The sequence below is a fragment of the Nyctibius grandis genome, chromosome W, assembly GCF_013368605.1.
Source record: "Nyctibius grandis isolate bNycGra1 chromosome W, bNycGra1.pri, whole genome shotgun sequence".
Lineage (NCBI taxonomy): Eukaryota > Metazoa > Chordata > Aves > Nyctibiiformes > Nyctibiidae > Nyctibius > Nyctibius grandis.
This window is the reverse complement of record NC_090694.1, coordinates 20563378-20589493: the sequence shown is the minus strand read 5'-3', so window position 1 is coordinate 20589493 and position 26116 is coordinate 20563378. Positions and strand designations below refer to the sequence as shown.

General features: G+C 42.6%; 1 protein-coding gene across 9 annotated transcripts in view; it reads right to left on the bottom strand.

Moving 5' to 3' along the window:
- LOC137675774 (3-hydroxy-3-methylglutaryl-coenzyme A reductase-like) overlaps positions 1-21402 on the bottom strand; it is a 28722-nt gene extending 7320 nt beyond the window's left edge. The window contains exons 1-15 of one of the 9 annotated variants that reach the window (XM_068421989.1): positions 21305-21391; positions 18782-18919; positions 17524-17719; positions 10505-10616; positions 9851-9938; positions 7751-7835; positions 6182-6287; positions 4923-5029; positions 4375-4491; positions 3760-3911; positions 2661-2905; positions 2349-2521; positions 1572-1766; positions 813-971; positions 480-637 (exon numbers count right to left, since the gene is read on the bottom strand). In XM_068421989.1, the coding sequence (XP_068278090.1) occupies positions 480-637; positions 813-971; positions 1572-1766; positions 2349-2521; positions 2661-2905; positions 3760-3911; positions 4375-4491; positions 4923-5029; positions 6182-6287; positions 7751-7835; positions 9851-9938; positions 10505-10616; positions 17524-17688 (1862 nt within the window). In that variant the 5' untranslated portion in view covers positions 17689-17719; positions 18782-18919; positions 21305-21391. Of the gene's footprint in view, positions 1-479; positions 638-812; positions 972-1571; positions 1767-2348; positions 2522-2660; positions 2906-3759; positions 3912-4374; positions 4492-4922; positions 5030-6181; positions 6288-7750; positions 7836-9850; positions 9939-10504; positions 10617-17523; positions 17720-18192; positions 18277-18781; positions 19398-20570; positions 20663-21270 lie in introns of those variants that run through there. The other 8 variants (XM_068421988.1, XM_068421991.1, XM_068421984.1 and 5 more) reach the window with 8 other exon arrangements.
- Positions 21403-26116: the final 4714 nt, after the last annotated feature.

Here is a 26116-nt window from a genome sequence, read left to right as displayed (position 1 = left end):
CTCTAGGGCTTGAAATAAACTTACTCTTAATACTGTTTTACATTTTTTAACCATTTCAGTTCTAGCATTAGTTTATCCTGTATTCTCTGGAACCTCACAAATTAATTCAAACTTTGGAACCTAGCCTTTCAGATGATATTACTAATGTTAATAATTACTTTTTGCATAATAACTACTAAAAATCCAAATAAGCTTTTATGTTTATTTTTAAATGCTTAGACAAAATTAAGTATTATGCAATGCAAATGTATTTGTTGCTATGATCTAGTTGTTTACCACTTATCATTGGAAAACGTTTATTACTAGCCTTGGTATATAATGAGAGTGACTTTTGTTTTCTTAGATTCACACTACATGGGATAGCTCAATTGAGTATGTAATTTCCTGTACTGCAGTACACAAAAATACAATTAGGAGCTTTCTACCATCCATATAAATCTTATATCAGGAAATAAGGCTGGAATAGCCATTGTACTAACCGACTTGTGCTGTCGAAAGCTTCCTTCATTATTTTAAAGCCTTCAGGGCTTTCAAGCCAAACTTTCACTTCTGCAGCCTGGCAAGCAGTGGGCAGCCTTACAACAGGTCCTCGAGTCATTCCATCTGCCAGAATGCGGCTACTTGCTCCTCCACCAAGCTAAAAATCAAAGCAGAAGGGAAACAAAGTAAGATTACCGAAAGTAAATTTTAGTTTTTATGAAGTCAAAAAAAAAAAATAAAATAAAATCAAAAAACAAGAACCACACCTTGTATCACCCCCAAATATGTTTTATAATATAGGAATTTTTTCAAGCTAGTCAAACAATACTTACACATATTGCTCTACATCCTCTGTTTGTGCTTGCTACAAGACATCCTTCTGTTGTTGCCATTGGAACGTGAAACTCTCTGTTATCCAAAAATAGTGGTCCTGCTACACCTACAGGAATAGGCATATATCCAATCACATTTTCACAGCAAGCTCCCATAACCTTAAAAAATAATAGAAAAGGTATCATTAAGGTTACATGTAGAGTGATACAGTACAGCATGCTACATACTATGCATGTGACTAAAACAAGGTATCTTAGCAAAAAACCCATAACCCTACCCATAAAGCAACCAATTGCCACCTCAAAAAGTTACAGCTACAGCTACCAACAGCTAATACTGCTAAAGTCTAGTATTTGGCAGACCTATTGAATCTTATTAAGTCTTAAACACTATTAAATACAATTACTTTAATACTGTTAAATTAATTTTAAATAAACTTCCATTTTAACTTGAGCTCAAGGTAATATTTTCATTCAGCTGAACTCAGGCTCAGCATTGTGTAGCATTCTACATTTAGGAGATAAGGCAACTGCATACCTTGGTAGGAAATGTTTTTTGGGTAAGCTACAAAACTTACCTACCTCCCTAGGTTTAAAAACATCAAAAACAATAAAAGGTAGTGCCTTATGTTTGCTTTCCCCCCCCCCATCAGTTTTGACTAAGCTCATTGTTAATTCATATACATCATTTCAAGCAGACATTTCATAGATTTAGAAAATGGTTTTACAGTAAGTTTTGCTTCTATGCCTTTTACTTACCAAAGAATAATTGTAATTCCTATAAGGAAGATATTGCAAAGATGAAGGTTCAGGGAGTTTCTTAGATAACATCTGTCTGCGAATGGACACACCTCGCTCCTGAGTTTCCATCATGGTTTCCAGTTTGTATGCAGGAATATGCTTAGCATTAACTAAGCTGATGACCTCAGCATCAGTAAGGAATTTTGCTCCCTTCTGGAAATGTAAAGGGTGGGGAGAGAAAGTATAAATTCTCTTGGTGAAAATCCTTTTAAATGTTTCCAAATGAAAAAGGGTAACAACTTTACTTTGACAATATCAGAGAACATCTAAAGGAACCAACTGCCAATGTCAGGTTTTATAGTAGGATAGGATATGATAAAAAAAAAAAAAAATTTTACTCAGACACCAACTTATATGTGTACATGATGAAGCTTCAGTTACTTGGCATGTCATGAATGATGACACTGCTCCCCTCCTCCCCATCTTGGGGATAGAGGGAGACTCATAATAAAAGATTATTTCTTTACAACTTCAAAAACATACACCTATCTGTTTTTCTCATCTGTATTGAAGAAAAAAATGCAACAGAAACTTTCTGGAGCAGAAGTGACTTATGAAAGGGTGTTGTTTTGTTTCCCCACCTTGTTTTAGTCTTCCCCCTCCCCAAGTTATTAAAGCCATATAATTCTCTGAAGAATTATGGTCAATAGGATCATTTAAAAGCTGGAAAACGAACTGTAAGAATTGTTAAATCAGATGTTGCAATAGAGGTTAAAAAAAGTTATTTTTCCGTACCTCTGCATTTCCAAGTATACAAACACATTCCACAATAGAACGTGGTTCTTTAGGTAACTCAACTTCTTCCTCTTTTCTATTAAGAAATGAAGAAGTTTCCACAGGGTTGCAACTGCCACCTACAAACGTAGCCTTGGTTGATGACTCTGCTAATACAGGTTTTATGACTTCAGCTGCATAAAGACAATTAAAGTGAACTTTGGTTTACAAAAATATTAAATTTTGATTCCAAATACAACACGCTAACACAGATTTCACTATTTGTTCCAAATATTCAGGAATAGGTTCAGACTTTAAAATGCCCAAAATTACCATTTCCATCTTTGGGAACTAAAGCTTCTTCTACTGTGTTAGATTTCTGATTGTTTTTCAGAAGTCCAGATTGCTTCCAGCAACAGTTCTCAGGGACCTTTTTCTGGACCATCACTGGAGATGTTATGGGATTCTTCAGTGAGAGTGTGGATTCAGTCTCTGCTTGCTCAAAGAAAATATATTTCACAGCAAGGAGAAGGGCTAATCCAAGAGTGATTACTTGTTCAATATCCATACTGGCCATTCTAAAAAAGACAAATCAAGTAGTAAATACAATTTATTTGTTTATAACAACATTCCGACATCCCTTTGCTTTAGGAAAGGGTAATAGTTTGATCATCATTTATACAGTTACTGAAATTCCTGTCAAAAGACATTTCTACCAGGACATTCAAGTATGCTAGGTTAGGGTAGGGTAGAGAAATCATTCTTTGTATTAAAAATTTTTACATTTCATTAACTATTTTCTATATCTTAGTTAAAGACAGTCCCAGTAAGAGAAATGACTGGAAAACACTTGCTATTTAACAGCTACATCAAATTGATTTAACATTTATCTCCCAATGATAAAGTAGAAAGTTTCAATTATCATCTTCTACCAATAATGACTACTATGATGGAAGTTGAACTGCTAGGAGGGGGGTAAAAACCCAAGAGACAGTTCTGAGTTTCCAGAAGTAACATGGAACCATAGCTGCCTCTAACTTCAGTTGAGCTGAGGGAAAAGCAATAACGAAATGGCTTTTGCACTTGTATGTGAATGGTCAGAAGCTCTGCATAAATAATTACTCTAGTGCAGTCAGAAAATTTATTTTCCAGTGTGCTCTGAAAGGTGTCAGCACCAGTGGGAAAAGATAGCATTATGATGCATACAGGACAGCTGGCTCCCGATCACGTTCTTATTAATTACTTCAAGGAGATTGAACAAACAGCATAATATTGAAATATTTCTTATGAAATGTCATCTCCGGTTCCAAGAAATCCTACAGTGGTCAGATCTGCAAGTTTACAAGTGTTGTACCCTAGGACCATAGCTTGGCAGCACTGGAGAATAGACCCTAATCGAGGAAATACACTTCTCTTCTGTGAAGTTGCCTACCGAGAAAGGTAGAACTGCCATAATGAAACATTAGGTTCAATTCTCTTCGGTGCATTCTCATCCAATCCCACTGCATTTTCTACAGTACTGTTTTGAGCAGCTGGTTCCGCTATCCAGCGACTGTGGGCATGAACAAGAACCAAACCCAGTGACTGCATTAAAAACACAAAACAAATATTAATTTTTCAACTGTAACTAGGTACCTAATCTACCAAGATTAAACTTTTTGGGTTTTGTTTGTTTGTTTTGTTTCCCATGCCTCAAAAGTCTAAAGCTAAAGGCTGATTTTCCACACCTGTCATCAACACCATTTCTGGCCTATCAATCATAACACCACATCCTTCCTCTTGGCTCAAGTAATAAGCAGAGGAAGCTGAGGGCACTGTAGGGGTAAGAGGGAAGGAATTTACTACACATGAAAAAGCCATGAGTGTTTTGCACAGAAATGGCATACGCAGGAAGACTTTAGGTGTAGATACAGGGGACATAATTAAAAATTACCACAGTAAACTAGACTAATAGGATGCAGAACACAAGCCTACAGAAAACAAAAGCTTTATTCATTGCACCAGGACATCTTATTGATTGCATAACTACAGGTGAAAAGCCACAAACCATAATCATTTTAACCCTCTGCGTTACAGGATTTGGTTTATTTTCTTCTTCTTCCAGAACACGAGCAAAATGGCTAAGCTGCCATATAGGACGCCCTTCACGACTCTCTCTTGAAAGCTGCAAAAATAACAAAATTAAAAAATAGGTCCTATTTAGTACGTATTAGAAGAACCAATAAGTGAGCTTCAACACTGTATTTTTATTTGATCATTAAGAAGTTACCAACAAAAGAGTTAGCCTACAGTCTACTGTTTAGCCTATGTTAGACTTTAAACAGTGAAAAACCCTGGACAGCTATTAATTTAAAATAGAATTTGTTTACTTTGCTTTAGATCAGAACTCATACTATTGAGTGTGACTCATTTACGGTGACATTAACAAGTTACTGCCCATCAGCTGAGCCACCATAACTCTTTCTGCGCATTCCCTCTGTTCACCTCGAAAGGAAGACAAACATGCTGGTGTGTACCTCAGTGAAGAAATACATAGCCTACAAGAAGCACAGGGTCTGAATACTAAGCTTGATGTTGTCTTGAAGTTGGTCTTACCTCTAATACCAAGGACACACAAGCTGGAAAGAAGGTCATAAAGACAAAATAGTTGGCAAGAACAGACATACAGCCAAAGCAGCACATAATTTCAAGTTGTCGTACACCTACATAAAAAAAAAGGTTTTAACATTTGAATATGCAGCAGAATTTCTATATACTTGAAGAAGTGCTGCAGAAGAAAGAAGCCATTAAACTGATACTGCAGACTATAGAGGGAACTGTCTAGATAAAAAAAAACACCAACAAAAAATCCCAAAACACACCCCACCACAAAAAAAACCCAAGCATGTTAAGCCCTAGTGACTTTGTATTAGCTTATTCCAAGCACAATATGTATTTATGGTATGGTATTTACAGAACATTTTTAAAGTGTAAATCTAAATAAATATAAAAATAATTACAGTTTACTAAGATTTTAAAGCTTCACAATGAAAGCTGGAAACTTCTCCCTTATCTAAGCAAAGAACAATTAGCCAACATTATGTATTGAAATCCCTTGTGAAAGATGGACAATTAAGCATTCAGGGAATAAAACAGTATATAACCCACCTACTCTTTCACAAGTCTGGTATCCAGAAAAAGTCAGTATGCCATGTCACATATGCATTACAGAACCCCCTTAATAAAGCTGAAAGAGCTAACAGTATAAATCATTCAAAAAAAAAAAATAAAAATCAACTACATGCTACACCAAAACAAGGGTTTTTTTTCCCCCCCTAGATGTAAACAGGAAAACAGCTTATTAACACACATTTCCCTCCCCCCTCAAAAGACCAAAAGAATTTAAAAAGCAAATGCTTTGAAAGATGCCTTTAAGGTATGCAAGATAGTTTAAAAAACAAACAAAAACCCAAAACACACACAAAACCAAAACAGACAAACAAAAAACCCCACTTTAGTACTTACTATAGAACTGCAATTTATTTTACAAAGAAATTAGTTATTTGCACTTGAAAATCCTTTGCTTATGACATTTAACTGTTCTCTTTTTAAGGAAAGACAACTGCTACTGCACACAGAACTGATGAAGATCACAAGATGGGGAGGGGGAACACAGTAAGATTAGTTATTTTTAATTGAACTAGAATAAATTTCCTTCACCTGGAGTCATTTTTAGAAACACTAGTTTTTGCAAGAATATGAAATAGGTGTGCATGCACTGAAAGTGTCATTCATTTTTAAGAATGCCCAAGAGAAAATTTTAGCAGCTGCTTTAAGATGTTAACAGGAATGATGGGAATGATACAAAGTCTCACCTGACATAGTACCAACACCAATCACAAGACACTCCACAAGTGCATCCAGTGTAAACGTAGGGCCTAAAATTGCCATTCCACGTGAAATATTTTCTCTTACTTCATCCTAAAAATAAAAATTTCTGTACATTAGCATAAAGACAAAAATCAAAGTAAGGGAGTGCACAACATGATTAGTACATGATTAGTAAATTGAGCAGTATTATGGTGATAAGGCCTTATAAAACATATGTTGAAAATGAACTATTATGAGAGAATACATTCTTTAATTGCTTCATTTCCCATAAGCTATTATACTTTGACAGTCTTTATTTACACAACAAGATTATTTAATTTTGAATGTCTCCACCTTTGGCTCATCAGTATTCTAAGCTCCTACAACACTGATGAGTACATAGTTTAATTAAAGTCCATTCAGAAGAACGGGACTTCTACACTTTAAGACATAAAACAGAAGCCACTTATGGCATCTCAAAAGTTCTTGCAACCACATATCTGTACCTAACTTTTATTTTTTTTTTTAATTATTTAACTCTCTAGACTCAGCTGTCAGAAAAGAGGACATAGAAGACACTAAAACTTTCCCCTAGGGAGAAAGGGATTTCCTCCAGAAGACAGGCATGGAAAACTCTAAAGGTCTGCTGCTGTTGTGCTGTTGTTCTTGGTTTTGGAGGGAGGGGGAAAGAAGCTGTGGTGAAAACCTATTTGTGCAGTACTTTCTTGAAAATGAATAAAAATTTCTGTACTTGTAATCATTATATAATAATATACAACACACTATAATATCACATATATAGAAAATGTACAATATACTCATATATACAATATGTTATAGTATATTACTGTATGTTATATTGTATTTTTGTCACAAGTATTATGCTCAATTACAATTACCACATACAGTATTTTGTAGATATAAATGAATTTCACTAAAAAACCTTTTATTTCAGAACTTAGAAATTAGGAAATGACCATTCCAATGTACGATGGACAAGATATACTGTCGATCCTTCATGTTGTTCTGTGTTAATTGCATTAGAGCATGAATATGTATCTATCTACACATATGCCACGTTTGTTCTGCTAAGATTTTTTGTCTAGAAAACATTTTTTTTTCTGTATCAGCAATATAACATTAAATTTCTATTTATATACTGCTCCTGATCCCCTACAAATTAACTTTTTTTCTATCAATAAATGCAGACTTAGGTCTAGGAACTCTAGCCTCCTTAACAGAGCTATAAGCATTGCTGTTTAAAGTTCTGAACCTATGAAGTACTCATACATACAATTAACTTGGCTCACACAATTATGCACACTAATTTTACAGTGGTGTTATTCACTTCAACACTGATCTGAATAAAAGATGATACAGAATATAGAATATGGATTAAATCTGATCCTTTTTATATATTGCCAATACAGTATTCACCTGTATGCCTCTCCACCTGGATTATTCATCTTTGAATAATAAATTCAAAAGCTCCACTGCAAAAACCAACCAACCAACCAAAAACCCCAACCAACCAACCAAACAAAAAAAAAACCCCAAACAAAAAAAACCCTGACCTGTGAGTTAGAACTGAGCGCAAATTTGGCTAATGCACTTGCTCTTGAAAGATCAATCAGAAGCAGGAAGAACGGTAAAGCTTCACTGAAAGAGAGAAGCATATGTTAAGAGTAAAATTCACAGAATCACAGAATCACTGAATCAATCAGGTTGGAAGAGACCTCTGGGATCATCGAGTCCAACCGTTGCCCTGACACCACCCTGTCAACTAGATCATGGCACTAAGTGCCATGTCCAGTCTTTTCTTAAACACATCCAGAGATGGTGACTCCACCACCTCCCTGGGCAGCCCATTCCAATGTCTAATAACCCTTTCTGAAAAGAAATTCTTCCTAATCTCCAACCTAAACCTCCCCTGGCAAAGCTTGAGGCTGTGTCCTCTTGTCCTATCGATAGTTGCCCGGGAGAAGAGGCCAACTCCCACTTCACTACAACCTCCTTTCAGGTAGTTGTAGACGGCAATAAGGTCACCTCTGAGCCTCCTCTTCTCCAGGCTAAACAACCCCAGCTCCCTCAGCCGTTCCTCATAGGACAGACCCTCCAGACCCTTTACCAGCTTGGTCGCCCTCCTCTGGACTCGCTCCAACACCTCAACATCTTTCTTCAAGTGCGGGGCCCAGAAATGGACACAGTACTCAAGATGCGGCCTCACCAGTGCCGAGTACAGAGGGATGATCACTTCCCTAGACCGGCTGGCTACACTATTCCTAATAGAGGCCAGGATGCCATTGGCCTTCTTGGCCACCTGGGCACACTGCTGGCTCATGTTTAGCCGGCTGTTGATCAGCACCCCCAGGTCTCTTTCCACCGGGCCGCTTTCTAACCACTCTTCCCCCAGCCTGTAGCGCTGCATGGGGTTGTTGTGGCCAAAGTGTAAGACCCGGCACTTGTTCTTGTTGAACCTCATGCCGTTGGTCTCGGCCCATCTATCTAACCTGTCCAAATCCCTCTGTAGGGCCTTCCTACCCTCCAGCAGAGCGACACTCCCACCCAGCTTGGTGTCATCTGCAAATTTGCTGAGGGTGCACTCAATCCCTACGTCTAGATCATCTATAAAGATATTGAACAGCACCGGCCCCAGAACTGAGCCCTGGGGAACACCGCTAGTGACCGGCCGCCAGTTGGACTTTGCCCCATTCACCACCACTCTCTGGGCTCGGCCATCCAGCCAGTTTTTAACCCATTGAAGAGTCCACCCATCCAAGCCCCAGGCAGCCAGTTTGTCTAGGAGGATGCTGTGGGAGACAGTGTCGAATGCCTTACTGAAGTCTAGATAGACTACATCCACAGCCCTGCCCTCATCTACTAAGCGGGTCACTTTGTCATAGAAGGAGACCAGGTTGGTCGAGCAGGACCTGCCTTTCATGAATCCATGTTGGCTGGCCCCGATGCCCCGATTGTCCTGCATGTGCCGTGTAATGGCACTCAGGATGATCTGTTCCATCACCTTGCCTGGCACCGAGGTCAGGCTGACAGGCCTATAGTTCCCTGGATCATCCTTCCGACCCTTCTTGTAGATGGGCGTTACATTTGCTAATTTCCAGTCAGCTGGAACTTCTCCAGTTAACCAGGACTGCTGGTAGATAATGGAGAGTGGTTTGGCAAGTTCATTTGCCAGTTCCTTCATTACTCTGGGGTGAATCCCATCCGGGCCCATAGCCTTGTGGGTGTCCAACTGGCACAGCAGGTCACTAACCGTCTCCTCCTGGATTACGGGAGGTTCACACAGCCCCCCGTCCCTAACTTCAGGCTCTGGGGGACGAGTCTCCTGAGGACAACCGGTCTTGACATTAAAGACCGAGGCAAAGAAGGCATTGAGCACCTCTGCCTTTTCCTCATCCCCTGACACTACACTACCCTCCTCATTCAGCAAGTGGTGGAGGCTCTCCTTGACCCTCCTTTTGCTGTTGATGTATTTGTAAAAGCTTTTTTTGTTGTCTTTGACTGTAGCAGCCAAATCAAGCTCTAATTGAGCTTTGGCCCTTCTAATCTTCTCCCTACACGACCTGGCCATGTCCCTATAGACCTCCCAATTCAAGGTTTATTGTACAGGAAAAAAAATTCAAGCAAGAAATACAAAACAACAATTCATTACTTACTTTAAACCTGTCAATTCTTTATCCAAGAAGTGAATTACCACTGTACTAAAAACAAAACTTGAGAAGATTGTGAAGAGGCCAGCAATACCTTTAAAAAAAAAATTGGAAAATTCTTTTTTATATATATTGGGAGAGAAAGGGGAAAAAAAAGAAAAAAAGGAAAGAAAGAAAGAAATACTATGCCTTCAGATGAATTCTGAAGCAAACAAATTACAATTCTCATCTCTCAGAGTGCATAAACAGCAGTTGAGATACAAACTGATGAGGATGCTATTTTTATACAGATATTTAAATTTAAAATTTGTATTGCATTCAAAGTAAGACTGTGAGAAATAAAAGCCACAAATCTCACTTATCAGCAAAAATGAAAACTGGCTTAAACAGCTCTATATTTTTAGAGTTTCACACAATAAACAATTACTTCAATAATTAAATTTCCAGTGTTTATATAATCCTTCACAATTTCTCTTAAAAAAAAAAAAAAAGAATTGCACTTTGATCTGTGCAGAACATTTGTTCTGCTATCTGGCAAATAATTAAAATAACCCTGTTCTGTAGATAAGTATTAAAACTCTTATTACCAATTTATATTTTTAAAAAAAACATTAAAATGCATACAGCAAATAAAAAAAAAAAAAAAATCAGATACAGTACCTAAAATGTATTTTGACCCAAGCTGCCTTAGGTTCTGAAACTGGAAATATATATAAAGGATTGCTATACAGCGTGTGATTGTCAGGATGATGATGTCGCTGCTCAGAACATCCTGTTTGAAATACAAAGTGATTTAGTTAGCTTTTACATTAAGTAGTAACTTGTTAAGTTTCAATAACAAAAAAAATCCATTGTGAAGCTGCACTGAAATGCCTCTATGCAAACGCACGGAGCATGGGGAGGAAACAAGAGGAGCTAGAGACATGCGTATGCTTGCAAGTGATCTTACTGGCATCACAGAGACGTGGTGGGATGGCTCCTATGACTGGAGTGTTGGAATGGAGGGATACAGGCTCTTTAGGAAGGACAGGCAGGGGAGATGAGGAGGGGGTGTTGCCCTCTACGTCAGTGACCAGCTGGAGTGCATGGAGCTCTGCCTGGGGATGGAGGAGGAGCCACCAGAGAGCTTATGGGTCAGGATTAAAGGGAGGGCAGGGATGGAGACCTTATAGTGGGCATCTGCTACAGGCCACCTGACCAGGAAGACTGAGCAGATGAGGCCCTCTACAGACAGATAGCAGTAGCCTCACATTCACAAGCCCTGGTCCTCATGGGGGACTTCAACCATCCCGATATCTGTTGGAGGGACAACACAGCTGGGCACAAGCAATCCAGGAGGTTCCTGGAATGCGTGGATGATAACTTCCTTCTCCAAGTGACAGAGAAGACAATGAGGAGAGCTGCCATGCTGGACCTTGTTCTCACCAACAAGGAGAGGCTGGTGGAGAATGTGAAGCTCAAGGGCAGCCTTGGCTGCAGTGACCATGAAATGGTGGAGTTCAAGATCCTTAGGGCAGCGAGGAGGGTGCACAGCAAGCTCACAGTGCTGGACTTCAGGAGAGCAGACTTTGGCCTCCTCAGGGACCTGCTTGGTAGAGTCCCTTGGGACAAAGCCCTGGAAGGAAGAGGGGCCCAGGAAAGCTGGTTAGTATTCAAGGACCACATCCTCCAGGCTCAGGAGCAATGCATCCCAACAAAGAGGAAGGCAGGCAAAAACGCCAGGAGGCCTGCATGGATGAACAAGGAGCTCTGGGACAACCTCAGCCACAAAAAGGAAGCCTACAGAGTATGGAAGCAAGGGCAGGTAGCCTGGGAGGAATACAGAGAAATTGTCCGAGCAGCCAGGGACCAAGTTAGGAAAGCTAAAGCCCTGATAGAATTAAAGCTGGCCAGGGACATCAAGGGCAACAAGAAAAGCTTCCATAGGTATGTCAGTGTGTCTTCGTTTACCAATTACTTCTAAGGCATCTCGAACTCCTTCATAGGCTGCCAATATCTCTTTTTCAGTTGGAGTATAACTGTCCTCTGATCCTCTGTATCCCCAGCTCCAAAAACCTAGGGGTCGACCTCAAGTCTCCCCTGGTGCCTTTTGCCAGAGGCTCCAGGTAGGAATGTTCTCCCTGGCTGCAGTGTAGAGGATGTTCTTTACATCTGGTCCCGTCCAGACTGGTCCAAGGGCCACTGCATGGACTATCTCTTGCTTAATTTGCTCAAAAGCCTGTTGTTGCTCAGGGCCCCATTCAAAGTCATTCTTCTTCCGAGTCACTTCACAGAGGGGGCTCACAATCTGACTGTAATGGGGAATGTGCATCCTCCAGAAGCCTACTACGCCTAGGAAAGCTTGTGTCTCCTTTTTGTTAGTTGGCGGAGACATGGCTGTTATATTGTTAATTACGTCCTTTGGGATCTGATGGCAGCCATCTTGCCACTCGATTCCTAAAAACTGGATCTCCTTTGCAGGTCCCTTGACCTTAGCGCATTTGATGGCAAAACCAGCTTCCAGAAGCATTTGAATGACTTCTTCCCCTTTCTCAAAAACTTCTCCTGCTCTGTTATCCCATACAATGATGTCATCAATGTACTGCAGGTGTTCCGGAGCTCCACCCTGTAGGCAAACTGTTGCCTACACTCCACTGCCAAAGGAATGGAGAAAGACACATTTGCGATGTCAGTCATGACATACCACTTGGCTGCCTTTGACTCCAGTTCATGATGGAGTTCTAACATGTCCGGCACGGCAGCACTCAGCTGTGGTGTGACTTCATTCAGGCTATGATAATCCACAGTTAGTCTCCATTCCCCATTAGACTTTCACACTGGTCATGTGGGACTGTTGAAGGGGGAGTGCGTTTTGCTGATCACTCCTTGGTTCTCCAGGTGATAGATCAGCTCATGGATGGGGATCAGTGAGTCTCTGTTAGTCCGATATTGCCATCGGTGAACCATTGTAGTAGCAATGGGCACCTTCTGCTCCTCGACCCTCAGCAGCCCCACAATAGAAGGGTCCTCTGATAGACCAGGCAGGGTAGACAGCTGTTTCATTTCTTCTGTCTCCATAGCCACTACACCAAACAGCCACCGGTACCCCCTCGGGTCCTCGAAATACCCTCCTGTCAGGTAATCTACACCAAGAATGCATGGGGCATCTGCGCTAGTCACAATAGGGTGCATCTGCCACTCAGTCCCAGTCAGACTCACTTCAGCTTCCAGTACAGTCAGCTCTTGGGAGCCCCCTGTCACGCTAGAGACAGAAATTGATTCTGTCCCTTTATAGTTTGATGGTATTAGGGTGCATTCTGCACCAGTGTCCACTAGAGCCTTATACTGCTCTATTTCTGATGTGCCAGGCCATCGAATCCACACAGTCCAAAAACCACGGTTGTCCCTCTCCTCCACCTGGCTGAAGGCAGGGCCCCTCTAATCCTGAACATAGCGTTCGTTATCAATATCTCGGTTCAAGCAGCTCATGTAGATTTGATCCCCATTATTCACACCTGGTAAATAGGGATCCGAAGCCCATCTACACTGTCTGGAGAGCTTCCCATTGGAAATTGGAGCAACAAGTTTCCTGGAAGAAGCCCCATTCCTAATCAGTTCACCTTGTAACTTACATACGCCTGTCTGTAAAGCCGAGGTAGGTTTTCCATCCCATTTCCTCATGTCTCCTCCATGGTCACACAGGAAAAACCACAGGGTGCCTCATGATGTGTACCATCTCTCCCGAGTAGGTCTTGCAGGGGGACACTGCCTCCTGATGGCTGAGATATTCTTCAGTGCAGGCAGGGAGTGGGGTCTGTACTCCATCTGGGACAATTTTTCCAACACCTTACCGAGCAGTTCTGTGGATCTGTCAGACAGTTTTTCCACAGTGGAGACGCTGGCCCATGGGAAAGAAAAGAGATTGCTTGCATATTGCTGCATCCAATTATCTACGTCACCCACCGCTGGTGCCTCAGCATCTCCCCAGCTAAATAATGCCAATGTGTTGCCATATGACAGTGGTGCGCTCAGTACCCACTTGCGCCACATGGGTCCGGTAACTTTGAGTGCATCTGGATCTAGTGGTGTCTGTGGGTCATCCAGTTCCTCAAAAATCAGCTCCCACACAGCTATTTGACATCATCCCTAAAGGGATACCTGTTCCTTAGGCTTTGCAGGAGTCACCTCCAGACAGTGAGGGGCTCTGCACCAGTTGCAAGACCCACTTCTCTAGCCATTGGGCCCAGCTGCTTGGCTTCTCTACCATCTAAGTCGAAACCATCGGCTCCATTATCCCAGCAGCAGAGCAGCCAAGTAACAAGTTGCTCGCCTTCGTGACGGCTGTAATCTTTACGTATATCTCACAGCTCACTCAGGGATAGGGATCGAGTGGTTACCTCTGGCTCAGCCTCCTGTGATGTCCCTGGTAGGCCACCACGAACTACTCTTTTTGTGGTTTTTGTCTTCTGTATAGAGGTGACTGATACCGGCACTGGTTGAGTCCCTAGGTTAGCTGCATCGCCCATCACCGGGGGCTGATAAGCTGCAGCCCTTCTTGCCAAAGTCTGGGTAATTGCACCAAGTGCTTCCTGGAGTTGAGCAATCACAGTACCCAGTGCAGAGATCTGAATAGCCTCTGGGGTAGCCAGGGTGCCTGCTGTAGGGACTGGCAGGGTCTGAGCATCTGCGTTTCCAGTTGTGGGTGGCGGGGCAGCTGCAGTGTCTGTTACAGTGGTAGCAGCAGCTGTGCTGTATCCACCCTTATACCCATGTTGAAGTGAGAACAAGAACTGAAAGACATTCAAAAGGCCTGATAATATGAACATGGTGGTTGAAACATCCCAAGGGTATTCAAAATTCTCAAAAGCCAGTGAGATCAGCCTTGAGGGAAAAGGAAAGTACATGTCACCCATTCCATAGAAATCAGAAATGGGCACAGTTCCAAAAGAATTTATAATACCATAAACCAATGCCAAACAACATAGCAGAATGATACCTCTAAGTCCATGCCCAGAACTGATAAACCACACAAAACCAGTAACAAACATGAATGCTCATAACAAAAGCAGTCAAGTCTGTGAAAACTTCAGCCCTCTGAGACTCTTAGATCAAAGGCCTGCAGTTCTCCCAGGTGAGCTATTTACATTGGGCACCAAATAATCTGTCATCATTTAGCCTACACCCGGGGCTAAACAATAACAGTTTTTCTCTCACCCAATGTCCCTTCCCCAATCAAGGAAGGGAACTGGGAAAAGGAGGGAGACTCGTGGGTTAAACAGATTTAATAAAGAAACCAATATCAATGATAATACAGAACACAGAAAATTATACTTAGTTACAGAGCACTGGCAAGTTGCTCCAGGAAGAGCAATCCTTGAGAATGTGAAAGAGGAAGAGTAGAAAAGAAAATAGGAGAGCAAAAAGAACCTCACTACTCCCCCAGAAGCTTTGCCTTTTGTAGTGAACTTGATGTTAATGATATATAATACACCTGTGGGCCAGCCTGGGTCAGCTGCCCTTGATCACCATGGGTAGCCACAAACTGAAACAAAATCTAACAGAAACTTGCTTCTATAAATTTTATCCCATGAAACCAGGACACAGTGACAAAAGGAAGACTGGGGAAAATGCGGGCCCTCTCCAGAAGGAAATGGGAGACCTGGTTACTCGGGATATGGAGAAGGCTGAGGTACTCAATGACTTTTTTGCCTCAGTCTTCACCAGCAAGTGCTCAAGCCACACTGCCCAAGTCGCAGAAGGCAAATGGGGAGACTGGGAGAATGAAGAACCACCCACTGTAGGAGAAGATCAGGTTCGAGACCATCTAAGATACCTGAAGGTGCACAAGTCTATGGGACCTCATGAGGTGCATCTATGGGTCCTGAGGGAACTGGTGGATGAAGTTGCTAAGCCACTGTCCATCATTTTTGAGAAGTTGTGGCAGTCTGGTGAGGTTCCCACTGACTGGAAAAGGGGAAACATAACCCCCATTTTTAAGAAGGAAAAAAAAGAAGATCTGGGGAACTACAGGCCAGTCAGTCTCACCTCTGTGCCTGGCAAGATCATGGAGCAGATCCTCCTGGAAACTATACTGAGGCACATGGAAATCAAGGAGGTGATTGGTGACAGCCAACATAGCTTCACTAAGGGCAAATAGTGCCTGACTAATTTGGTGGCCTTCTACAACAGGGTTACAGTGCTGGTGGATAGGGGAAGAGCAACTGATGTCATCTACCTGGACGTGTGGAAAGCATTTGACACTGTCCTGCATGATACCCTTGTCTCTAAATTGGAAAAACATGGACTTGATGGATGGTCTACTCAGTGGATAAGCAATTGGCTGGATGGTCGCACTCAAAGAGTTGCGGTCAGTAGCTCGATGTCCAAGTGGAGACCAGTGATGAGTGGTGTTCCTCAGGGGTCGGTATTGGGACCGGCACTGTTTAACATCTTTGTCGTTGACATGGACAGTGGGATTGAGCACACCCTCGGCAAGTTTGCTGACGACACCAAGCTGTGTGGTGCGGTCGACACGCTGGAGGGAAGGGATGCCATCCAGAGGGACCTTGACAGGCTTGAGAGCTGGGCCTGTGCGAACCGGATGAAGTTCAACAAGGCCAAGTGCAAGGTCCTGCACGCGGGTCAGCGCAATCCCAAGTACAAATACAGGCTGGGCGGAGAATGGATTGAGAGCAGCCCTGAGGAGAAGGACTTGGGGGTGATGGTTGATGAGAAGCTCAACATGAGCCAGCAATGTGCACTTGCAGCCCAGAAGGCCAACCATTTCCTGGGCTGCATCAAAAGCAGCATGGCCAGCAGGTCGAGGGAGGTGATTCTGCCCCTCTACTCTGCTCTCGTCAGACCCCACCTGGAATACTGCGTCCAGCTCTGGGGCCCCCAACATAAGAAGGACATGGAGCTGTTGGAACGAGTCCAGAGGAGGGCCATGAAGATGATCAGAGGGCTGGAGCACCTCTCCTATGAAGACAGGCTGAGAGAGTTGGGGCTGTTCAGCCTGGAGAAGAGAAGGCTCCGGGGAGACCTTCTAGCAGCCTTCCAGTACCTGAAGGGGGCCTACAGGAAAGCTGGAGAGGGACTTATTACAAGGGCATGTAGTGATAGGACGAGGGGGAATGGTTTTAAACTGAAAGAGGGTAGATTTATGTTAGATCTTAGGAAGAAATTCTTTACTGTGAGGGTGGTGAGACACTGGAACAGGTTGCCCAGAGAAGTTGTGGCTGCCCCCTCCCTGGCAATGTTTAAGGCCAGGTTGGATGGGGCTTTGAGCAACCTGGTCTAGTGGAAAGGTGACCCTGCCCATGGCAGGGGGGTTGGAACTAGATGATCTTTAAGGTCCCTTCCAACCGAAACCATTCTATGCTTCTATAAAAATGAAGCTTTGGATTAAAGTAAGTATCACTGCTAGTCTGTCTTAAAAAGATTAAAATATTGCAAACTATGAATATCAAATGCTTGCTCACTAGATACCATGCCACTGAAAGTTAGGCTTAATGAAAACCTTCTGTAGGCCCATCACTGCTTGCATCCAGCTTTAATATCCAGCATGGGAAAAGAAGGCAATAAAGAAGTTTCTGTATAGCTACTTTCCTCCTAATATATCACAACCTGATCTTATTCTACAGAAAACCCTTCATCTACAGATTAACAGTAAGTACTATAACATAAATTTAAATCCTTACTTCTTCAAGTTTGGGGCACTCATAATTCCAGCCACATATCTTATCATTCCCAGTGAACATCTTCATGGACATCATACAGATGGTGAGAGTCACTGTTCCCACAATGACTTCCCATGGATGAGAGGCTATAAAAAGGCCATGCATTCGAAAGAGTCTGGATAACATTTTCAAGACTGTTTTTCTATACTTAGCAAACCTGCAACAAAAGAGTATTTCATATAAGCAAGTATGAGATTAGGGGAAAAAGGATAGAGCTATATAAATTTCTGCAAGTCATCTTTCAGAAAAACAAAACAAACCAAACCCAAGCAAACCAAAACAAGTTAGGTAACAGATGAGTAAAGAAACTCATCTTCACCTTTCAACTTTCCATGTAATTTCTAATCTTCTGAAATACAATATGATCTGCTCTTGCTTTCTCAATCCTTTTTTTTAATACACTTCTCCCTTGTTTCTTCAAAAAGTCTTACTAACAAGACTCCACCACTTTCATGACATCTCTTAATATCTTCCCGTCACACAATTTTGATAATACCACTTCGACTCCAACTTCTTGTTTTTACCACCTCTCTATGTAAGCACTCACTAAATTCTGTTACTTCTTTCTACTCACTCTTCCTATCAAAATATTGTTTAACTTTATTTTAACTATATAAGTTGCCAACAAACCATTGTTGGTAATGCTCAATTTCAACAGCAGGAATTGCAATGTTATCTTCTTCTGATTGTGTCTTCTTTACTATTGTGTCTTCTTTACTTTCTGCTCAATATTCTTCAGTGATGCAAGTTCATCACATTTAAACCAGTTCTTTCTTCATCTGAAACACATGAATCCTTCTCACATACAGTATTCTGCTATGGTTCTCTTGTACCCATAACTAATTCCCAGGTTACTGATGCATTTCATCATCCCCTTTGATTTAGATAACATTCAACAGAAACTCTCACACCTCTCTTTCACATAACTGAGAACATGGATATTCTGTACAAAAACTGCATCCTAGTCTATTTGCTCTGTGTTGTACCTTTAGACAAGTTCATCAAGGATGTTTACTCATGAAACATAGATAGAAACAAAATGCCATAAAACACTCTCTTAAATACATTAGTACTGGGACTTTGCTTTTCTCATTGCACAAAATCAACAACTTATAAGAATCTGTGATGAATGTTAACTATATCCTAGAGTTCAAAAGATGCTTAAATAGTAGTCTGACTTATAGAGACATTCTATAGTTCAATATTTACATGTACAAACCTAGCACTGTGGAGATTTCCATAGAAGATTGAGGGCTCTACACACTGTCACTTCAAAGTGTCTTAAAAGTAACAATCAGGCTTCTGGGAAGACAGTCTTTCTCATATTACTTCTTTTGCTTGGACATCATAAATGAAGCTGTCATTCAATGGAGAAAATAATAGACAGGGCAAATTATCTGCTTAGTGTTACTGAAGATACCAGAATCATCTTGGTTTCCTACCAGTGCCAATCTCTATCATATGAGCATCAATAGCCCAATATATTTTTTTATCCTTCCATGGTGAAGGTGTGGCAGGATTTTCATGGCTGATGGAACTAACTGGGGAAAATCATTGAGAGGACTGCCTTCATTATGAACAAATTCTTTCATTTCCTGACAGAAGGCTTTAAAAAAAAAAAAAAAAAAACCACAACAAAAAAACCCCACACAAACAAAACCAACAACACACAACAAAAATCTCATTTTAAAGTCAACATTATCCTTAGGTTTTCCCTGTGTAATATAATCTACATACTGTTTTGTAAATTTATGTTCTTGCAAAACTGTTCCAAAGTGGTATTATGGTTTTTCCTCAGCAGCATGGAAGGTATCTTTTAATTAGGAAAACTAAAATAAGACATAGACAGAGGAATATCTTAGTGCCAAAGATTTTGAAACAAAGCAAAAATTAGAAAAGGCATAGCAATATCCTATGAAAATACTAATACTTTTGAATACCACACTGTTTCAGGAAAATCAGAATTAATACTTATTACATGACTATATAGGGTCCTACAATTAGTAACACAACTCCTAAATTATGACAGTTGGAATTATTATCTAGGCAATTAACAAATTGTTATTAGATCTAGAAAGATTCCAAAATCTTTCTTCAGATATTATTCTCACATTTCTAAGCAAAACTAGTAAGTGTAAAATGGCTTCACAAAAATCAATTAGGGAAAAATCCATTCATTTGATTATGAAAATAACTCTCCATAATATCTATTATTAGCCAATGTTTTATAATTAACTGCTGCTATGAAATACAGGATGCTTCACTGCTGATCTTGGGGTTAACTGAGTAGCAGTAACTCCTAATCTAAAAGGGTTCTTTAAAGCCTTCATGTTTATTTAACCTGCCTGAAGTGCATCTTTTATTTTTTTTGCTATGCAATTGGCTTTTCTAGAAAACATTGATGAAGATTTCATGCACCGATTCTGCACTAGAGTGCTGTAAAAAAAAATTCAATTCATATTATCAGCTCATATTCCTAATTCTCTTTAAAATATTTTTATAGCTACACTGACTTATAGCTTGAAATTAGCAAGACATAACATATAAAGCTGAAGTTTATCATTAATATAATTTTGTTAAATTTCAAAATGGTGGTTCAAAAGGGATGCTTTATAAATCCTATCCATTTCCTGCTTGCCTTTGTTTTCAATCAAAAATTTCCAGGAGACTATTACATAAAGCAATCCATTCTGGGAATCAAAACAAATTACAAACAAAAAACCCCAACTGCAACCCCTTCAAAAACTTAACTAGTGTTAAAAGCAAACTAGCTTGGTTGTATGTAATGCTTTAGAGCATTAATCTGCCACTTAACTGTATGACTATTCGGCTTAAATACCTAAGATTTGTCATACAGCTCTCACTAACCTCAGAGCAATCCTCTGCAACACCATCTATTAGATCAGCACAAATTTCCCATCTCTTGTTGGCTGACTCAGCAATATCTACAGTATTATAAAGGAATCGAGTGGCAAAAATAGCTGAACTAAAACCTGTGCAGAGCTCACCTGAAAAGCATATGACACCACATGGATAGTGTCAAACTATCAGGTAGCGTTTTTTGTTTTTAAAAATGGAAACCACACTCACGCAGGCCCATCACTGTAGCCCCTCAAACCCCTTGCGAAAGGCTGGGGGCACAGCTCTCCAGTGCGACCTAGGCTGGGCCGCGGAGCAGGGCGGTCCGCAGCCCGGTGGAAGCCGGCACAGGGGCTGGAAGCGGGGGGGGGGGGCGGGGCACGGGGAAGGCTGAATTTCTCCCTACAGCCGCAGATCCCCCGCGCGTTGCCAGGCGAAGAGCTGGCGAGGCCTGCGCAACGGCAGCCCGCCCAGGGGTGCTGCGGGTGGCAGGTGCCGCGGCCAGCCTCCCTCGGCCCCGCGGCCCACCCCGCGGGGCCGCGCCCTCCGACGTCAAGGAGGAGGCACCGGGACAGCGGCTCTGACCTTCCCCGCCCGCCACTCAGGGCAGCAAGTAAGGCGGGCCAGGACGCGGGGCCGCCGCCGCTGCTCCCTGGGGGCAGCGATGGCGACAGTGGTCGCCCCCGCGCCACCGTTATGTGGCCGATCTCCGAGGAGCCGCTCGGGGCCCAGAGCCGCAGCCCGTCTCCCGGCCACGGAGGACCCGTGTCGAAACGGCGGGCTGTCCGCACCGCGCCTGACCCAAACGTGGCCCTCATGCCCTCCCCTGCCCCACCGGTCCCCGCTCACCACCCTGGCACTGCCCGCCGCACACAGACTACACCTTCCTCCTTCCCGCCGCGCTGCGGACTGAGGCTGCCGCTCCTCTCTGAGCAAGGACACCCGGGGCACGACACGCCAGCCGCCGCCATCGCGCGATCGTGTAGCCAATGGCGAGAGCCCGGCACGCCCAGACCACTCCGCGTCACTCGCTGCGTCGCTGGGGCAACCACTCGGCGAACGCTGTACAGCTCGAGACTCGATCAGGAACAGGGAACACGCCATCTCACCATAAGCTGCCCACCAATGGGTCACCGCGCTCCCCTCTTCTTATTTCCTCATTGGGCGGCAGGATGCGGCTTATTTACATATGCTGATCGATCGACAAGTCGGCCGCTCCGAGCTGTCCACCCGGCACTCAGACTCTCTCTTGTTGCCTATGGGAGCCCTGCTCTGCCTCATCTCCCGTTGGCAGGTCGGTGCCCGTGTCCTTCCGGGCAAAGCAAGCGGGCGGGGCGCCGTTTGTAAGCTCTTACTGTCGTGGTGCATCTACGGCTCACACTGATGCTAACCCATGCTGTGTGCCTGTGGTACAGCCCGGATGTGCTTTACCAAGGCGTTAAGAAATACCATAATAATTCACAGCTCTCTTGCTTGTGGAAAGCAGTGGTGCCCCCTGACATTGAGAAAAAAAATCAATATACTTACTTTTGTGGCTTTTGGCCAAAGAGGAACTACTTTCTGTGATGTAGCTATACATGCTCAATTTTTCTTTGCTGGTGAAGCTTGGGGCGCTCCTGAGTCTCTTTGGGCAGGCATTGCCCACTCTGACTCAGGTGTGACATACTATTGATTGCAATACATTGTTCCAGTTTTGTGTGGGTCTGAGCAATTCCAGGCTAACATGTTTAAATACAAACAAAGTATAATCTGCAAGGATTTTGCTGCAGGTGATTTACACTCCAGCTTTTCCAAAACTGCTTCTTGCATGTGCCGTTTTGTTTAGAAATATTTCAAGTAGCTCCCCATGGTACTGTGAAGTGTTAAATGTGATTCTCAAAAAAGTATGCACTGATGAAAAAGTTTTCTTAAGAACTCCACCCAAAGTAGTTGTTGTCAATGATGAAATCACTCATGCCATCTCAGTCATTTAGCATGTAAATACACTTTTCATTCTCATCTTCAATGGGATGCATATAAATCCTGATAATTTACTACTGTGTATCCATCTTCCCTGCTAGCTTCTTTCTTAACACTTTTGTTTTCTTGATTCTCTCACCTTTATTACCTGAAAAGAGTAACATATTACCAACAAGATTTCTGGAGTAATTTGATAATGTGCACAGCAATTGCTATAATTGCATATGGATATGACAAAGTCAAAGCAAAATAGCAATTTGTACACAGTTGCAACAATTATGTATAATTGATACATACTTTAAGATGACCTTTAGTATCTTGCTCTATTTTCCACACTTTTTCTGTAGCAGTGGCTGCTTTTTTTATCTTTTGTGATGGAATATAATTTGGCAAGTAATAAAAATGCTAATTTTATCAAGTTCACTGGGAGAAGGAGTCATGATGATTTGGAATTTGCAGTCTGTGCAAGTATATAGCATAATGCTTTTTGCCATCAAAAATTTTCATATCTGTAGCTCTCCCTGTGGCCTGCACACAGCCCAGCTTCACATTGGGGAAGTGTCAGATTTCTTCCTTTGAGGCTTACGAGGGATTGGAAATTAAAACAGATAGCTAAGATGATAATGTCATTTTTGAACGCTGTGTTATCTCGTCTCTTTATAGAGTTTCTTTCACAGTTGAGTATTGCAATGCTGCCTTACCTGCCGTGGGCACTGTGTTATTGCTTGCTTCTTCTTAATGTTTACATGTGGTTTAGCAATGGGCGCTGGTCGAAATGTATCATTTTGGTATGGGGTTTGATACTGATTTATGCCATGATATACTGGGCCGTTACTATTCCGATCTCGGTAGCAGCGACTTCATCTGCGCACTCCGGGCGTCCTTTATCTGATTTTGTTAATGATTACACTTCCAATTTTACTTTGGTAAATAGTACCTTCTCCTTTTCTGTCAAGCTGATTCCACTATATTCTGTGAAATTCGGGTGGGGCATGTTTTTATTTTTGGGTGTCCTGAATGTGTTTCTGATGTGATATAAGATTAAATGTCAGTGCAGGGACAGCTGTAGGTGTTATGCTGCTGCTACAGCCACTAAATCCACTCAAACCCCAGCATCTACCCGATCTGTACCAACCGCCCCTGTAACCAGGAAGAAATACCAAAAGAAATCATCTCGTGAAGAGAAGGATGATGACTCAGAGCCTTCTAAGGCAGAGCCATCACATGACCCAGGTGAGGGCCCTTCTCAGGCAGAGTCAGGGCCCGACACAGATGAGGGTCTCCTTGATCAACTTTTTAAAGCAGACCCATCACAGAAGAAAGGTCCTTCTAAAGCAGAACTATCACAAGAGGAGGACTCGGACGTAGAGATAACCTACCACTCTTTATCCCTGAAGGACCTGAGAAATATAAGGAAAGACTTCAGCCGTTATGACGGTGAACCTATTATTACCTGGTTGCTCCGATGCTGGGATAATGGGGCAGATAGCATGCAATTGGATGGCAGAGAAGCCAGACAGTTGGGATCCCTGTCCAGAGATGGTGGTATTGATAAGGCGCTTGCAAGAAAGTCAAACACTATCAGTCTCTGGAGGCGACTCTTGTCAGCCGTAAAGAGCAGGTATCCCTATAAAGATGATCTTATGAGCCACCTAAGCAAATGGACCACTATAGAAAAAGGTATTAACTACCTTAGACAACTAGCTGTGCAAGAGATCATTTATAGACACCCACGGGAAATTGTAGATCCTGTAAATCCTGATGAAGTGGAATGCAACCGATCCATGTTCCGGAAGGTTGTGAAGAATGCTCCACCGACATACACCCATACATTGTCAATATTAGTATGGGGAGAAGATGATATGGCACGACCTAGTGTGGGTAAAATGGCTAACTGTATGCAACAGTATGAAGATAGTATTTCTTCCCCACTGCAGGCACGCATCTCGGCTGTGGAAAAACTGACTAAGGAAAACAAGGACTCATTTAAACAACTGTCAGACAAACTGTCCAGGATAGAGAATAAACTTGACTCTCTACCTACACAGGCCCGCGTTGCAGCCGTTAGGAGAAAACTCACTCCTACAGGACCGGTGTTACGACCTGGTCGCAACTAGCATAAATCCCTTGGAGTAAATTAAGGTGAAACGACACCAAAGAACTGGTATGAAATTAAGAACAATTTATTAATACAGGGAAAGTTGCATGGTTGTAAGTGTCTTGGGTTTCTAAAGGCATTGAGAAAAGAGAGAAAAGGGAAAAGGACTATGAGAGAGGAAAAGAGAGATCACCACCCTTGGATCCAGCGATGTAAGTTGTCTGTAGAGTCGGTAAATTGCTTGCAGAGTTGCTCCTCCGGTAAATCGCTTGCAGGATCGGTCCTCAGGTGGCAGGCGGGAGCACACACCAGCATCCCAAGTGAGAAGGTCTAAATACTTTAGGTCATTTGCATGCGAGATAGGAGAGGGTGGTAACATCCCTCTTGTCTCCCCCCCTCTGCTCGCTTCCCATGCTAATTGGGACGCCTGCGCTTTGCAGTCTTAGATTGTTCTCGAAATGAGTCGGTGGTCCCCCAAGGGGTGTCTGGTGGTCGTGATCCCCTAGTTGTGGTGTCCGCTGTATGACCCCACTTCTGCACAGCGTGGTTGAGGCCTTGCAAAGTTGTTGCACATGTAGGCTGGTCCCAAGGAAAAGATACCATCCCGCCTCCGAGGGACTTATCTCTTCCTCCAGCCAGAGTTGTAAATCACAACAATTAAGGCACAGCAGGGGTATTGTTCTGTTCCCACAACCCTTATCTCTTGCCAGACTTGCAGGCCTCTGTAGTACACATACCCTCCTCCAGCCAGAGTTGTCAAACAAGTTGTTTAAGGCATACAAACTCTGTCCGTCACAAGCGGCTCAAAGGAAACGGAACATGTCATGAGGTATCCTGTGGTTTGCCCTGCGTGGTTATGGGGAGGACATGAGCAGATGGCATGGACAACCTACCAGTACCCTACAGGCACGAGTACGTGAGTTGCAAGCTAACAGAAATACCAGTGAGAATTTTCCTAGGAGGATGGCTGCTCCAGTTACCAATGAGCAGGACTCTAGTCAGGGTAGAAGGGCCTCAGATCCCTATTTCCCAAATATGAATAGGGGAAATGAAGGTCCAATCCCTGTGAGCAGCACAAATCCATTCCTTGATTAGAGGTGCCCTGCCTCCAGCCAGGTGGAGGAGAGGGACAACCGAATTTATTGGACTGTGTGGATTCGATGGCCTGGCACATTAAAACCACAAAGGTATCGAGCCCTGGTAGACACTGGTGCACAGTGCACCCTCATGCCATCGGATCATAAAGGGACAGAATCTATCAGTATTTCAGGAGTAACGGGGGGATCTCAAGTGTTATCTGCATTGGAGGACGAAGTGAGCCTAACTAAAAATGAATGGAAAAAGCACCCCATTGTGACTGGCCCAGATGGTCTGTGCATCCTTGGCATAGACTACCTCAAGAGAGGGTTTTTTAAGGACCCAAAAGGGTATAGATGGGCCTTTGGTATAGCAGCTGTAGAGACTGAGGACATTACACAGCTGTTTACCTTGCCTGGCCTCTCAGAAGATCCTTCTGTTGTGGGGTTGCTGAAAGTTGAAGAAAAACAGGTGCCACTACCACGGTGCACCGACAACAATATCGCACCAATCGAGACTCCCTGATCCCCATTCATAAACTGATTAGACAATTAGAAAATC